The following is a 16,034-nucleotide window of genomic DNA, read 5'->3' on the forward strand; positions in this document are numbered from 1 at the left end:
TTTGATGAATGTAATAGTAATTGATTTAGTGTACATGAATCATAAATAATTTGCTAAGGTGAAACTATATTGACGCAAAGTCTATGATGTGAACAAGAGTAATATGCATTTTATACAGCATCTAAAATCTTTAAATAATCATTTGAATTAAACATATTCTTTCAAAGGAAAATAGTTAAAAGTGTAATGCCCAACTTTCACTAGAATGATTATCAGAAATGGTGAGGACAGATATGGAAATGCCATACTAGTGTCAGGAAAGGTAGTTTAACTATGGTATTCTTGATAAAGAAATAGTATTTGAATTTATAATCTCCTAAGTGGACATCTGAGTATAGTAACAAACCCAGCCCACTTACTCAATGCTCATTCTTGAAATCAGGTCAAAAGTTGTAAACCCCGCTGCCATGAAGTTATTCTTATATTGCCCCATCTTTATAGAATCCAGCCAGTCACCGACTGTCACAAACAAAGGATATTCAGGAACTTCACCAGGGGAGTCTGGCATTCTATTAGGAAAAAAACAAACAAGCATGGAGACCATTTAAAAAACAGATAAAGCAAAAAATACCCAACTTTATTTTTAATTTTTACAATATTCTCACATCAAATGTTTCATCCTCCATAGAACTACATTTAAAAATGTTCCATCATATTCAAATCAGCCACTTTTATCTGGTCAATTTCACTTGTCAGTTTCTTTTGTCTTTTCCTACTTTTTGCCACTACTAGGTCTTTATACTTGAGGTGTCTTGAGAAAGCCTGTATCTTGCTAAAAATCTCTTTACTTTTTTCTCTTGCATGAAATTGTGCTTTCAAACTTGAAGAAAAGCCCCCCCAAAAGATAACTAGCCACAAGCTATTCACTTATATACTTTCTGACCTTCCATTGAATTCATGCCCTATTGCCTTTTTCACATTTACTATGAGAGCCCTTTCTCTTTTTTATGGTGAATTTATAGGTTAAGACCTCATTTATTCTCAACCATTCAACAAAAATTTATTATTTATTAAAAAGTAATTTCTGTTGTCACAGAGCTCAATTTCATGAATAAGATGGACATATATGCAAGCATAGGGTAATACAGCCAAAAGCACAGACATTAATGAAGCACAAAACTAAAGAAAATCAATGACATTTGGGGTTAGCAAGAAAAAAGAGTCTGCCATGGATGGGTCTTACAGTAAGTGATATGGAAATCTGTGGGGCTTCCCAGGCGGCACTAGTGGTAAAGAGCCCGTCTGCCAATGCGCGAGACTTAAGAGGCTAAGGTTCAGTCCCTGGGTTGGTAAGATCCTTTGCAGAAGGGCGAGGCAACCCACTCCAGTGTTCTTGTCTGGAGAATCCCATGCACAGAGGAACCTGGTGGGCTACAGTCCATGGGGCCAAAGAGTCGGACACGACTGAAGCGACTTAGTTCACGTGTATGGCAATCTGTATTTCTGTTCTTATGATCTGATGCAAAGGGTATTTCAGTTGGGGACATTTTTGAAGTTTTAATATAAAAATAATATAAAAGTTTTATTTTGAAAAGGCTAGTGCATGTGTGTATATATAGATACATATGTCTATATACACAAAACTAGTTTTATATAAGCTAAAGTCAGATATAGAGAATAAAAGCAGAAATAACCTTAGAAATTGTAGTAAAAATAACTCAGAATTGTATATTTAAGATATTCTAATAGTAAACTATATTGTTTACCTTACTGAAATACCTAAAAAATAATATTAAACACATTTTGTATGGTGTTAAAAATAACTGATATGAATGCTTTTATAATAATAACAATAAATGTGCTTTATCATCCCTTTAGGATAATAAGTATATTATTTTGAAAATTATTAGGTCTAGAGTTTATACCAAATGATAAAGCAGCAACATTTTTTTATGTCTGGTGTTTGAGTCAATCAGTATTTTCTAAGTAATAAAAAATTTACCACCACAAGTAAATTACTGAATTATTTTTGTATTGAATATTGAAGGATAATCCAACTCTCATTTACTTTGGTTTTAATTTTTTATAAAGTTTAAAGGATAACAGAATCCAGAGACTTAACTAGAGCCATTTTTTAATATTTATATTGTGAATATTTCATCATAATAGTTTTCAAATATTATTCATATTTGAACTATTTCATCTTAAAATACAAACCAATAACACATGAGCACATATGATTAAACCATATGAATAAGAATTCCTCCACTAAAGCAGAATGGCATATGCAAGTTATATAAGCCTAGAATTGATTTGTGCTGAGGTTTGACAGAAAACAACAAAATTCTGTTAAGTAATTATCCTCCAATTAAGAAATAAATTAATTAAAAAAAAAGTATATGAGAGTTGGAGTTAAACTCTAAGGTCAATATATAAGGTGAAAATGGAAACTCTTGAACAACCAAAATTACCCTTAAAAATCCTTTAAATTACCCTTAAATCACCAGAACCTGGATCTTTAAGGAGCACAAAAGCCAGAGACGTAATACACAGCCAAACAGCTTGTATACTGTATGACTCCAGAAGGCCCTGAAAGTTGCCCCTTGGAATTATTTAGGACAAAGTTCCTACTAAAGACCTAAAATTCACTTCTGATTTTTCTTTGATTTTATATTGACTTCTATTTTTCTGAACTGGATTCTAGCTGAAGGTGGGCATGGGGTGAAGAAGGGTGACAGGGAAATTCAGGGATTATTGCTCTTTCTACATAGCTAAAATCTGCATAAACTAATTGCACTTGTGATTGTGATTGTACAGTGTTGTAGTCCATATGGAGTCTGGTGACACTTCATCGTGACTTCTTTTTACCAGTACTTGATTCTGTTACCATATTTCCTATTTTGGCGGCTGTTAAGTCACATTTTCCTGTACTAAAAATGGCAATGCTATTTGATTATGGACTGTTTCATTCTAATTAATATCAGAAGGATTCAAGACAAAGTTTAGTTATGTTCAAAAGTTGAAAGATCTCATGGCATCTACCAACAGGCACTTTAACTGTCCTTAAAGGACATAAAATGGAGAAAGGTCACAGAAGGACATTCTGTACACTAAATGACTTAAATGGCCAATTTGTCTGTTGAAAATCAGCCACTGTTTGCTCTTGGACTGTTTCAATACTGTAATTCCTGTTCCCTCCGCGCATCTTTAGTAACCTAGTTACTCTTTGGCCTTTATACGGCTGCATTGGCAGTTGATTTAGTAAGGTCAAGGTCCCCTCATTGTTCACAGCCACCGTGCAATAACTTTTCTTTCACCTTACCTTATAATGAAGTTGAAAAAATGCTGCTATTTTCTGGCTTTGAGGGCTGGGTACCATCACCCTCACATGAATTCTCTGTAATATTACCTAATAAACAATAAATGCCCTTTCTTATCAACCATGTACAATGATAAACTCAGTCTGCTATTTGCTGAGCATGTAGAAATTTCTGCTATTGGGTGATTAGTGGGAGCTGTCCACCTGAGAAATGTCTTTACAGCAAACCCTGCAGCTATGTAAAAAAAGGTACATACTGTAGAACAGAAGGTCAAAGGTCTCCTACTTTCTTCAGAAAAATGAGGAGGGAGCACAATTAGAGGAAAGTCTACCAGGTATAAATTATGGTCAATTTAGATCAGAGAAAGGGTTGGAGTATAGCTAGAAGAGGTAATGGTATAGTTAAAGGTACAATAAACATATTCTCAGTACATCTAAATATGTAAAAATGAATGGAACTGATAGCTGAAAAGTTTTTATTCTAACAGGCCCTTTGAGTTTGTAATAGTACTGGTATTTTAATTTAGAAAGTTCTTAGGTTACCAGTAGGTATCAAACTACCATTAAAAAGCAGGGAGGTCCATGGTTAATTCATTTCAATGTATGACAAAAACCACTGCAATGATGTAAAGTAATTAGCCTTGAACTAATAAAAATAAATGGAAAAAAAAAAAAGAAAAAAAAAGCAGGGAGGTTTTTCTCCTCAAACCTTTTCCATATTTTATATTCATCATGTAAATATAAAAGTAATAAATCTATCCAAAATGGTTCAAGGAAAGTTATACTTTGAGAAACACTATTCCAAGGCAGGATCTTATTTTAATATGAAACTACCACATCCTTAAAGGCTTTTCTTCCTTTACCACTCTAACAAAACGTCTTCCTTTAGTTCTTACCTTTATATACCGTTAGCAGAGGTCTACAGATAGTGTCCATTCTATTTGTATTGCTGTATTTCATATGTTGATGAATATTTTCCATGTTTCAATGGTCTTCATAGCTCATTTTCAAGTGAGTGTATAGTATTCTATGTGTTGATGGTTAATAATTTGTTAATTCCCTGAGTCAGACTCTTTAATTGCTATCAATCTCATTAAATTTATTGCAGATGATTATATAATTATAGAGCATGTATCTTTATGCTTCAGTTGAATTACTTCCTTGGGAAAAACTCCATAAGATGGAAGAATTTTAAGAGTAAGTTAAAACTCCCTGAGGGCAGGAATCATATCTCATATCTCTTTCTATTTTCTGTAGACCTTAGCATAATGCTAAAAGTACTAAAGGAATTCATTAAATAAGTGACGATTAAGATTTGAATATCCTCTGCAGAAAAGTTTGGTCCATGACCTAATGTGATTTATGATGAATAATTTATTTTCATTTAACTCATTAAATGGAATAGTAAGATTCTATTACTAAAATGGTCATCTTATTAATGAATATGCTGTTTATTTAGATTATTCCCTGTATTGCAAAAATGTTTATGTCTCTCTTTATAGGTTTCAACCCTGAATATTCACTGGAAAGATTTATGCTGAAGCTGAAGCTCCAATATATTGGCCTCTTGATGTGAAGAGCTGACTCACTGGAAAAGTCTCTGATGCTGGGAAAGAATGAAGGCAGGAGGAAAAGAGGACGACAGAGGATGAGACGGTTAGATGGCATCACTGACTCAATGGACGTGAGTTTGAGGAAACTCTGGGAGGCAGTGAAGGACAGGGAAGCGTGGCGTGCTGCATTCCATGGGGTTGCAAAGAGTCAGACACAACTTATCAACTGAACAACAATAGGTTTCAATAGAGTGAAGGGTAGGAAATTAAAGGCGAGGGAGACAGCACAGGGTTAGGATCACAGCAACATTTACTTTACTCAGTATCACTATTTTTACACGAGTTTATCATCTCATGACCAAGGGACTACACTTCACATTATTTAGTGAATCCATAAAACAATCTGGCTTCCCTCATACTCAGCTGGTAAAGAATCTGCCTGCAATGCAGGAGCTCAGACTAGATTCCACGGTTGGGAAGGTCCCCTGGAGAAGGAAATGGCAACGACTCCAGTATTCTTGCCTGGAGAATCTTATGGACAGAGGTAGGCAGACCCCCTGTTCATGGGGTCGCAAGAGTCAGACACAACTTAGCGACTAAACCACCACCAAATAAAACAGTCTACTACACAAACTATCTACCTGTCTTTTGAAGGAAGAATTTATCTAATTAGATAAAAAAAGAAAACACTGCCCTCCCTATAATTAGGCCTAATTGTCAACTTGCAAACAAGCTCAATTAATGAAAACTTTTGATATTCTTTAAAAATTTCAGAGTGTGATTTTGCCCAAGATGTTATAAAAATCCTAAATGCATAGAACCATGCCATAAATCTTGTGACTATTGCATGCTTTTGGGCAATATCTCTTTGTTCCAAATAATCTGACTCTCTACAGTGCTAAATTGGGAGCATGATTTATTTTTTGTCAGCCTTTTATTTTCAGTAAGTCATCAGGTTTTTTTAATTGACATTATTCAGTTCTCATAATAAGGATGATAACTGGTAAAAACTATGAAGGAAGGAAATTCAAAGCAAATTTGAAAATTATGTTGTTCTTCAGTTTAAAATTAGAGATATGTTTGAATATTAGGAAGGATAGATACAGGGTAGAAGTAATATTGTTTAACTATTTCCCATATTCTGAGTAGAGTTCTCAGCATATGGTCACTACACTCTGAGTAACATCACTGGACCTCAAGGAGAGTCCATTTTTATATGTAAATAATTCCCGATGGCTCAGTGGGTAAAGAATTGGTGTGCAATGCAGGAGACCCAGGAGACTCAGGTTCGATTCCGGGGTTGGGAAGATCCTTTGGAGAAGGAAATGGCCACCCACTCCAGTATTCTTGCCTGGAAAATCCTGTGGACAGAGGAGCCTGGCAGGCTACAGTCGATGGGGTCTCAAAGAGTCGGACACGACTGAGCAACGGAGGACACATGGAGGGACAGAAACAGATTTCATTTCACACGTCAACAACAATTCATTGCCAGCGGTAATCAAAATGTGGTCTTAAAAAGGACACAGAGGCAGCATCCGGGCTCTGTGAGAAAGTAATGTTTGCCATAACAAGAAAAAGAAGCAGAGCAGATATTTGCCAATACTGGAAAAATTCAATCTACAAAAATGCCTGAGGATGTAATTCTGGAACTATGAGGCTGCTACGTTTTCTCCATTTCTTTACTTTGTTGTAGTTACTATTTTCTTTTTTCAAGTAATGTTCTTCAAGTGGCCAAGCACTGCAAGAGGATGTGGAAGGAATATATAGACAATGTGTTTCCTTCTTATGTCCATGAGAGGGCATATTTATGTTCTATATCCTTGTATTTGCTTAGCAGAACATAAAATAACAGGCTGTGCATTGCTACAAATTCTTTTTGGAACTTTTATACACTTCATCTATGAAGTCTGAGAAGTCCAAATAACATTTATCTGGAGATGCAAAAAGGTATCTTGTTTTCCAATAATCATATTTCTGAAACTGAAGTACTGGAAAAAAATCTCACACTTTTGGATGACCGTATACTCTGCAGTGGAAAGAACAGGCTTTGCGGTTGGTAGCCCTCACTCATATGCCTGACTCAGTAATTACCTGCTGCATGTTGTTGCTGTTCAGTCATTCAGTTGTGTTTGATTCTTTGCAACCCCATGGACTGCAGCACTCCAGGCTTTCCTGTCCATCACCAACTCCTGGAGCTTGCTCAAACTCATCTCCAATGAGTCCATGGTGCCATCCAACCATCTCATCCTCTGTCATCCCCTTCTCCTCCTGCCTTCAATCTTTCCCAACATCAGGGTCTTTCCCAATGAGTCAGCTCTTCGCATCAGGTGGCCAAAGTACTGGAGCTTCAGCTTCAGCATCAGTCCTTCCAATGAATATTCAGGGTTGATTTCCTTTAGGATTGACTGGTTTAATCTCCTGGCAGTCCAAGAGTCTCTCAAGAGCCTTCTCCAACATCACAATTCAAAAGCATCAATTCTTTGGCACTCAGCCTTCTTTATGGTCCAACTCTTGCATCCATTCATGACTACTGAAAAACTATAGCTTTGACTATATGGATCTTTGGTAGCAAAGTAATGTCTCTACTCTGCTTTTTAATACGCTGTCTAGGTTTGTCATAGCTTTTCTTCCAAGGAGCAAGCGTCTTTTAGATTCATGGCTGCAGTCACCATCTGCAGTGATTTTGGAAAGAAATCACCAAGAAAATAAAGTCTGTCAGTGTTTTCATTGTTTCCCCAGCTATTTGTCATGATGTTAGTTTTTTGAATGTTGAGTTTTAAGGCAGCTTTTAAACTCTTCTCTTTCACCTTCATCAAGAGGCTCTCAGTTCCTCTTTGCTTTCTGCCATAAGGGTGGTGTCATCTGCGTATCTGAGGTTATTGATATTTCTCCTGGAAAGCTTGATTCCAGCTTGTGCTTCATCCAGCCCAGAATTTTGCATGATGTACTCTGCATACAGGTTAAATATGCAGGCTGACAATATACAGCCTTGACATACTTCTTTCCTGATTTGGAACCCGTCTGTTGTTCCATGTCCAGTTCTAACTGTTGTTTCTTGACCTACATACAGGTTTCTCAGGAGGCAGGTTAGATGGTCTGATATTCCCATCTCTTTAAGAATTTTCCACAATTTGTTTTAATCCACACAGTCAAAGGCTTTAGTGTAGTCAATGAAGCACTGACTTCTCATTTCAATTCCAGAATTGAATGAGAATTTCTGGAATTCTCTTGTTTTTACTATGATCCAACAGATTGTTGGGAATTTGATCTCTCGTTCCTCTGCCTTTTCTAAATCCAGCTTGAACATCTGGAAATTCTCAGTTCATGTACTGTTGAAGCCTAGCTTGTAGAATTTTGAGCACTACTTTGCTAGCATGTGAAATGAAAGCAATTGTGCAGTGGTTTGAACATTCTTTGGCATTGCCTTTCTTTGGGACTGGAATGAAAACTGACCTTTTCCAGTCCTATGGCCACTGCTGAGTTTTCTAAATTTGCTGTGTACCCTAGGGAAATTTAGCCTCTTTTGAGTTTCTGATTTCTCACATGAAGGATGGAGATAACAGGATTAAATGACATGACAGATAAACATGCCTAGTACAATGACTGGCTCATAGTAGGTTCTCAACAAACAGCAGTAATAATTACTGTAGATAATGATGATAGTAATTTCTATCAGTATTAGCATTGATATTGGCATCAGTATTATTATCATATTGCGGCAACAGTTCATGTGAGTTGAATTTAGATTTTCTAATGGGCAGAAGTTTCACACTTCCTGATTAATATTTAATAGTCTGTCTTTCATCCACAAAGCTTTGCTTATCACTCAGTTGCATTGGTTTTGGCCAGCCTGTGATTTCTCCGTCATGAGAAACAACATTAAAAGTACTAGTTATAAAAATTAAACAGAACAAGTTGTCCATTACTTGGTTTATAAACAATTTAATAAGTGGGAATTATGGATAGCCTAGGCAGCACTTAGCAAGATGTTTTAAAAAATGAATGGAAGCATTTATATCAAACTGTTGAAAGTTATTGCCCTCAGAAGACAGCATTATAGGTGCTTTATTAATCGGATGGAGGGAGGTAGTACAATTTCTCCTTATAATGTTTACTTGAAGTTCTCTAAAGCAGATGATATTGATTTGAGCTTTTCCCTACCTTCATGGTTCACACATCACTGGAAATCAAGTGCTTGAAAGTCCAACAGTTGACTTATATGTACTGAGGCAAGTGGTGGTTCCAGTTCCTAAGAACTTAAATATTATAAAATCTTTAACTATGGCCCAGCAGGTAATGAGAATATTCCTTTCTGCCTTGGCTTGGGTGGAATATGATTTCTGTCATGGACTGGTCCATCTGGTCAAATGCTGCCTTTTTCTGAACACTACCTTATAGCTGATGCTTTCAAGGAGCCCATAATCTGTAAAATTATCTGTGACATTCTGGTGATCTGGAGCAGGGACTGGAAGAAAGAGCTATTTTCCTATTGCACCGCAGTAGTGTCCAAAATGGCACTGGCCCGCTGACGTCTGCCTAGTGCACTCAGCGGGTTCTGGTGTAGAAAGGAAACCGGGATAGGGCTTGACAAGGTTGGAAGGCGAGTGTGCAGGACAATGTGGGTGGGGTGGGGAGTGACAGCCACTTCTTACTATTAAACTATTGGGCCAGATGTAACTCTGGATTCCATGGTAATATGCGTGCTTGGGGTTGAGAGTAACTCTAAGACTGATCCTGAGGGTCAGGGGAGAGGGAGTGTTTCAAGGGGCATGGGCAGGCACTGCTCCTATTGCCATTCTCTATGGAGCCTTGGCCTCAAGCTGGGTCTTTCTCCCAGGGGCTGGGAATCATGTGACAGCTACAGATACTTCTTTGAAAAGAAGTTATAAGATATCACTGTACTGTGAATGAAAGTGAAGGCATCTTGAAATTCATTCATGAAAGGATGACTGCTTATATTACCAAGGTACTTTCTCAAATTATTTTTTACAATCAATTGGATTTAAGTCTATACTTGTAATATCACTACATTCACCTATATATCCACATACTTTCTTGAGTAGGCAAGAAAGTAAGAAGACTGGGGATTTCACAGTGCTCTGAATACTCCCATGGCGGTATATCAGGCACAAGAAAGTCAGCATTATTTGGAGTGGCTGTTTCAAATAATAAAAGCCTTCTCTGACCAATGATTTTTTTCTATTGGATATTCTGTCTTTTGAAAGAAAAATTAAGGTTTATGAAATTTCCAGTATCACTCATATAAAATTATTAAGCTGTGGGTTTCAGCCTTCCTCCTCCTTTTTCATCACCTTAATTTTTTTCCCTATTACTACACTGTCAAGAGAACAGATAAAAGCTTCTCGGGTGAATTCTTGAGAAAAAAAGCAATTAGAGTGGAATAAAAACCATGGGGACCTAGTGGGTGAGAGAGTTATGTCAGTGCAGGCATGTGAGAGAACCTTGGAAGCTGGGGGATCGTAGAGAAAAGGAGATACAGGGGAGTTTAATAGGAGCTGCTGTGGATTATACTCTTAGACTCCTTCACCTGTTTGAGATGTACATTGGAGGACAGACTGCAATTCTGTCCTCTGCTCCAACACGTCTCCTTAGTCTAACATCACTCGGCGAAGGGAGACTAGATTTGGAATTTTTGGGATGGAGGGGCAATGTTATGGCTTTATAAGCATCAAACAAAGCAGGCATCCTGTTGCTAACACTGCCGTCCTTCAACCTACCACATCTCTTTACCCCAGGCAGCCTCAGTGCTCTAGGATCAGGGTGGGTGGATGGCACTGGAAGTGAGGGCATGGAAATTGTTAACTCAGGCTGCTTTGAAAACAAGAACGCTGACAAAGGTTCAGGCATGATACCCATATAACTCTGGTTCCTTTTGTTTTCCAACAAAAGTATACTGAGAACAAAATCTGTAGCATATATGTCTTTGTCAGAAACAAGGAGAACAAATCAGTCATAAAGACTTCCAACTGGACCCCCAAAGATTAGCGTTTAGAACTCAATTAAAACTGCTAACTTTCTATAAAGCCCAGCTCCTGGCCCGCCTGTGATGTGCCATCACGGAGCCTGCCTTTCTCTGGCCTTATTGCACATACCCCGTTAAACCACAATGCCTAGCCCTCAGATACCAGCCCTCATATGGACTTGACCTCTGGATCATTTGTACTTTTTGGTATTTTCTCATCTTAGAGTCGTTACCATTATTTCCCAAATATTATGAACATTTATTATCTTGAAAAAGCAGGGAAGAATTCTTTATCTGCTTTTCTTCAAAAAGAAGGCTCTTACCTGCCCGGTTCTACAGTCATAGAACAGTCAGAGAGCTCCGCCGGCGGGCACTGGCTGTGGAGTCCATTCACCCTGCACGAGACGCCCAGATTGAATCATTTCAGACTCAGTCCACATCCTAGCAGCACTGTCTCCCCAACATCAAAGCATACTTGTCTCTTCAATAAAAACATATAAAAATAAAGCCCAAGAAACACTTTCTCCAACTACTTCTTTTTCTCTTCAGAGACAGATTTTTTGAGAAACCAGTATTGCACGTGGTACTTGGTATTGCTCTTCCCTCTGACCCCGTGTCCACCGCTCCCCCATCATGTCTGTCTTACACAACGTTACTGCAAACGCACTTGCAAAGGCCACCTGTGAATTCCTAAGTGCAGAGTTGTTCAATCCAATGGACACACTTCATTTTTATCTTACTGGTGCTTTGTGGAGCCTGGGACATTAAACTCCTTGGAACTGTTTCCCTTTCTGGCTTCTACAATTCTGCTCCTTCCTACTTTCCTCATTACCTGTCTGATTGTTTTTTCTCTGTCTCCTTTGCGTACTTCTCCGCAGGTCAGTTCTTAACTCTTGGTGTTCCAGGGGGTGACATTCTTCCTGTTTCTCTGCCCTGACCTTTCCTAGGTTGGCTTGCTGCCAACATTTGACAGTCCCTGCTTCCAGTCTTGATCCTTGTTTCACACTTTCAGTTTAAATCAGCCCTGGAGTGATGTTTCAGAAATGCAAATGTGATCAGGCTGTTCTCTTGCTTAAAATCCTTCAAGGGCTGCCCACCGCTTTTATGATAAAATCCAAAGTGGCACCTCCACCCCACCCTCATCACTCCAGTTTCCTGTGCTGGACTGCTTGAGGGAAGACGGCTAGAGTAATAGTTTAATCTCTAGCTATTTCATGCTTGGCTTCACTTTACTGAGGCTGCCAATTAATGATTTAGAGGTGAACTCTTCTGTACTCGGCTGTGAACTGAGGCTTGTTTTGAGTCCTTGAAGAGCCTTTGGCCTTATTGTCACTCAAACCGGCATTGACTTGAACTTCTGACCTAAAGCTGAACATGTGCATAGCCTATTGGCCATCCCCTGAGTCAGGAAAGTGAGCTTTGAATGTGCTTTGGTTATGTTTAAGTCCAATTTGGTCTAAATTAAGAAATGTATTTTCAACTTGATAGTGTTTTAAATGTAGTATGTTCAGACATAGGTGGTAGTGTTGTGTTTTTTTTTTTTTTTTCCTCCTGTTCTACTCGCCCTCTTATAATTGCTTTTCAGAGAGGAGTGAGTAGATCTTCTCAACTCTACTGACTTTTATAAAATGGGAGATGAACTCCTGCATTTTCTTGTCTTGTCATCTGTCTTTTTCTAGTTTTAGCAATGGAAAGTAACAACAGCTGGATGTGATCATATCAGCAGGAAACATCCTAGTTTCTGGCTGATTCACAAATTGTCCCTGTCTTGCTTGCCATTTCAAATAGAGGGACAGAATACTGAATGGACAAGAAAATTAAAGGGGCTGCACACACACACACACACATGCACACATTCTACTTATAAGGAAAAATCAGGGAATCAAGAAAGGAATTATACATACTATAGACCCACACAGGAAAAAATATTTAAAAAGGGATTCATAAAGATTAGATATGGAGAAACAGAAAGGGGGAACCTGCTTTCTTGTGGAAAAAAATCATTTTTAAAAAATATTAATAAATTGCTTTTTCAGCTGATAAATATGGCTTACACAAAATAGCCTAAAAAGTCGACAACCAAGACAGTTATCAAGGCAAACTTTCTCCTCTTTACCTGTTAGTCTTGTCTGCAGCCTGAAAGAAATCATGATTGTCAAGGGGGAAAATCAACATTATGCGTCTTACACAAGGATGTCCTCTACCAGGGTGTGGAGGGCACTGGGATTGCGGATCAGTTTGTCAAGGAAGCTGACAATGTCAGTAAATTTTGGTCTGTGATTTCTCTCCTTCTGCCAGCAGTGGAGCATCAGCTGGTGTAGAGATGCCGGACAGCCCATGGGAGCCGGGAGTCTGTAACCTTCTTCAATGGACAGGATGACCTAAATGCAAACACACACAGGTTATCCTCTTACTTCTGGGGACAAACAATACACACACTAAGTTATAATTCCTTTTATACAGGAAGTGGAAGCTAAAACATTGGTAAGCATGAAAACTACTTGTGAGTGCAGGTAGTCTAGACAAGGATAAATACAAAAATTGTGAACAAGAATTACAAGCATCTTAGTAGCATCTGCTGACTCCTCTTGAGAGGAAAAATATGTTTTTTAAACTTGTGGTATAGAGATGAGAGGTTAAATTTCATCACAATGTCCAGAAATAGTTTTTGTGTGATTTAGCTGGAATGTCTCAAAACCCAATTAGGACATCAGAAAGTCAGCCTAATATGGATTTAGTAAAAAACCATATGTGACAAATGTTTTAGTAAAACTGTACTTCTGCTGAATTCCTGAATCACTTTTTATTCTTTTATAATAATGTCAGTGCATATTCTTTTTGCAGCCATCCTTCCTTCTTTCTTCTTTATTTGCCATTTAATTCCTTTTCACTTACTTCTGGCTTTCCCCTAGTCTCACACTGACATGATTATGAAGTCCTTCCAGAATTTCTAAGGTCATTTAGTCTTTGAAATGCTATCAGTGTTCAGTTTAAGACCACAGAGCAACAGGACATTTAGCCTGAGTATCCTCTGGGCTAGCACTCTCTAACAGAACTTTCCATGATGACAGAAATACTCCCTCTGTTCAATGTGGTAGCAAGTGGTCACGTGGCTACTGAGCACTTGAAATGTGGCTAGTAAAAGTGAGGAGCTGAATTTTACTTCCAGTCAATTTTAATTAACTGACCTTACATTTTAAATAGCCACAGGGGCAAGTGGTTACTATATGGGACAAAGCAGCCCTAGGGAAAGGAATCTCTGTAAAGCCAAAGTTAAGAGTAACAACAAGATGACAATTTTTTTTGGTGCTTAAGAAATCACATACAAATAAGGTAAGATATTTACTATTTATCTGTTTAATATATAACCCACTGGAATTTCCTAATCATGCAGTAAAACTGACCCGGAATTTATGTAGTTTATTTTTAAATGAAGAGTTCAAAAAAATTCATGTAACTATTCTTACATTATCTCTGGCGGAAAGACAAAAAAAGGGTTTATTTTTGTATTTTTGATGGAAAACTGAGGGACAGACTGATATTTAAAGAGAAGCAATCTCACCTCTTCCCCATGCCAACAACAAAAATACAAAAATGCAAATGTAAATACTGTTATCAGTGTTCTCTTTATTGTAGTACCCTCTATGCATTTTCACTTTCTATAATTAAAAAATAAACTCATTTTCTTTTTTATGTGACACAATATGACATGACTCTAAGATATCAATAATTTATGCTAGAAGTAGTCTGTAAAAAGAAGCAATAATAGGCTGCAGGAACCTCCTCTTAACTGCTAAGCTTAGCTTTTTAGTAAAAGGGAATTTTTCATAATCCCATCAGTGTCTTCGTGACCAGAACACTTTAACCTATCAGAATACTAGATTTTTTTCCTGTTCATTTTATATCTATTATTAAATATGATGTTTTTTCTTATCTGTTTTCTGACTATTTTTGCTACTGACTAGGCCTGAATTTTAACACATTTTGCAACACATTTTAGTAAAACAGGGGATGTATAAAAATGCTTGTAATGCACCAAAACTACTGTGGATAGCTTTAAAAAGTATCTAAGAAAAATAGGATAGAATTCCATTATAGAAAGACTTTAAAATCCCACCCCAGGAGACCTCTCTAGGTAATTTCAGAGTTACCTAATTATAAGTGCATAGAATAGATGACAAGTGAAGTTATAGTCTGAGAAAAAAATTAGCTGCCTTTATTAAGCATCATGTGCTAAATGCTTTGCATATTTTTTTCATTTACTGCTTAAAATAACTCAGTATGGTAGTTATTATTATCCCTATTCTTAAATGAGGGAATTTAGACTCAGATAAGTTAGGAAACTTGCCTAAATTCACACAGCATAGGTAGCAGAGTTGAAATATGAACTTAGTTCCTTACAGCTTCCAAACTTGTCCTCTGCCTATTCCCCAGGAATGTTTTTCAATTCTCATGAAAATGTCTTCCTCTCCTGTTTTTTTTTTCCCCCTCCCCTGTTTTATATCAATTGTTTTATATCAATTTTAGGAGTGATGGTTACCATTTTATCTTTTGTTGTATATCTGCTAACTGGACTTCAAATCCAATCCTAAGTTTTATAATAAGGATAAATCAAAAACATATTTACTTCATAGTTTTCAAAATGTAATCCCTGGCTGAACAGAGTAGTTTCTGAATGCTTCTGAGTCCTGTACACATTTCTATTATTGCATTTATTACACTGTTTTATAATTTTTCACCTGCTTCTGCTCAGGTGAAATACACTTGAAAGCAGGAATTTCATCTCTATATTTTTGTATATTTATCCCTAATTATGGTACCTGATGCAGTAATAAATGTTATTGACCCAAACAAAGGCTATTAGAGGAAATTTTGGGATCTGTCTTGATATAGGAGCAGATTCTTAGAAAATCTAGAGTTTCAACCACCCAAGAGGGTTTCAAAGCAGAAGCAAGTCAGCATTTGAAGTGCCTCAGAAAGAAATATTCACAAAAAATTGGCACATCAAGCAGTACTGTTCAAAATGATCTCCTGATTTCTCTCTGGTTTGGCTGGACAATAAGCCAAGTGAGACTGGGCCATGTTCTTCTCTAAGACAAAGGCACTGGACCCAAAGTCAGATTCCTGTAAAGACTGGTGGCTTTTTCCTCCTGTCCAGAAGGTTTACTGTTTCCCATGACCCAGACATCCTTAGCTGCTGGAGAGCTGACTTTTCCAGACTCCTGTAAACAGTTGACAC

General features: G+C 37.4%; 1 protein-coding gene across 9 annotated transcripts in view; it reads right to left on the reverse strand.

Annotated features, from left to right (window-relative positions):
* Window positions 1-16,034, reverse strand: part of EPHA6 (EPH receptor A6) — a 938,174-nt gene that overhangs the window by 13,077 nt on the left and 909,063 nt on the right. For 8 of the 9 annotated variants that reach the window (XM_070455027.1, XM_070455034.1, XM_070455028.1 and 5 more), the window contains 3 exons: window positions 12,983-13,176; window positions 11,119-11,190; window positions 360-509 (listed from right to left, as the gene is read on the reverse strand). In XM_070455027.1, coding sequence (XP_070311128.1) covers window positions 360-509; window positions 11,119-11,190; window positions 12,983-13,176 — 416 coding nt within the window. The remainder of the gene's footprint in view (window positions 1-359; window positions 510-11,118; window positions 11,191-12,982; window positions 13,177-16,034) is intronic. The other variant, XM_070455030.1, reaches the window with a different exon arrangement.

Source organism: Odocoileus virginianus, chromosome 25, assembly GCF_023699985.2.
Source record: "Odocoileus virginianus isolate 20LAN1187 ecotype Illinois chromosome 25, Ovbor_1.2, whole genome shotgun sequence".
Classification (NCBI taxonomy): Eukaryota; Metazoa; Chordata; class Mammalia; order Artiodactyla; family Cervidae; genus Odocoileus; species Odocoileus virginianus.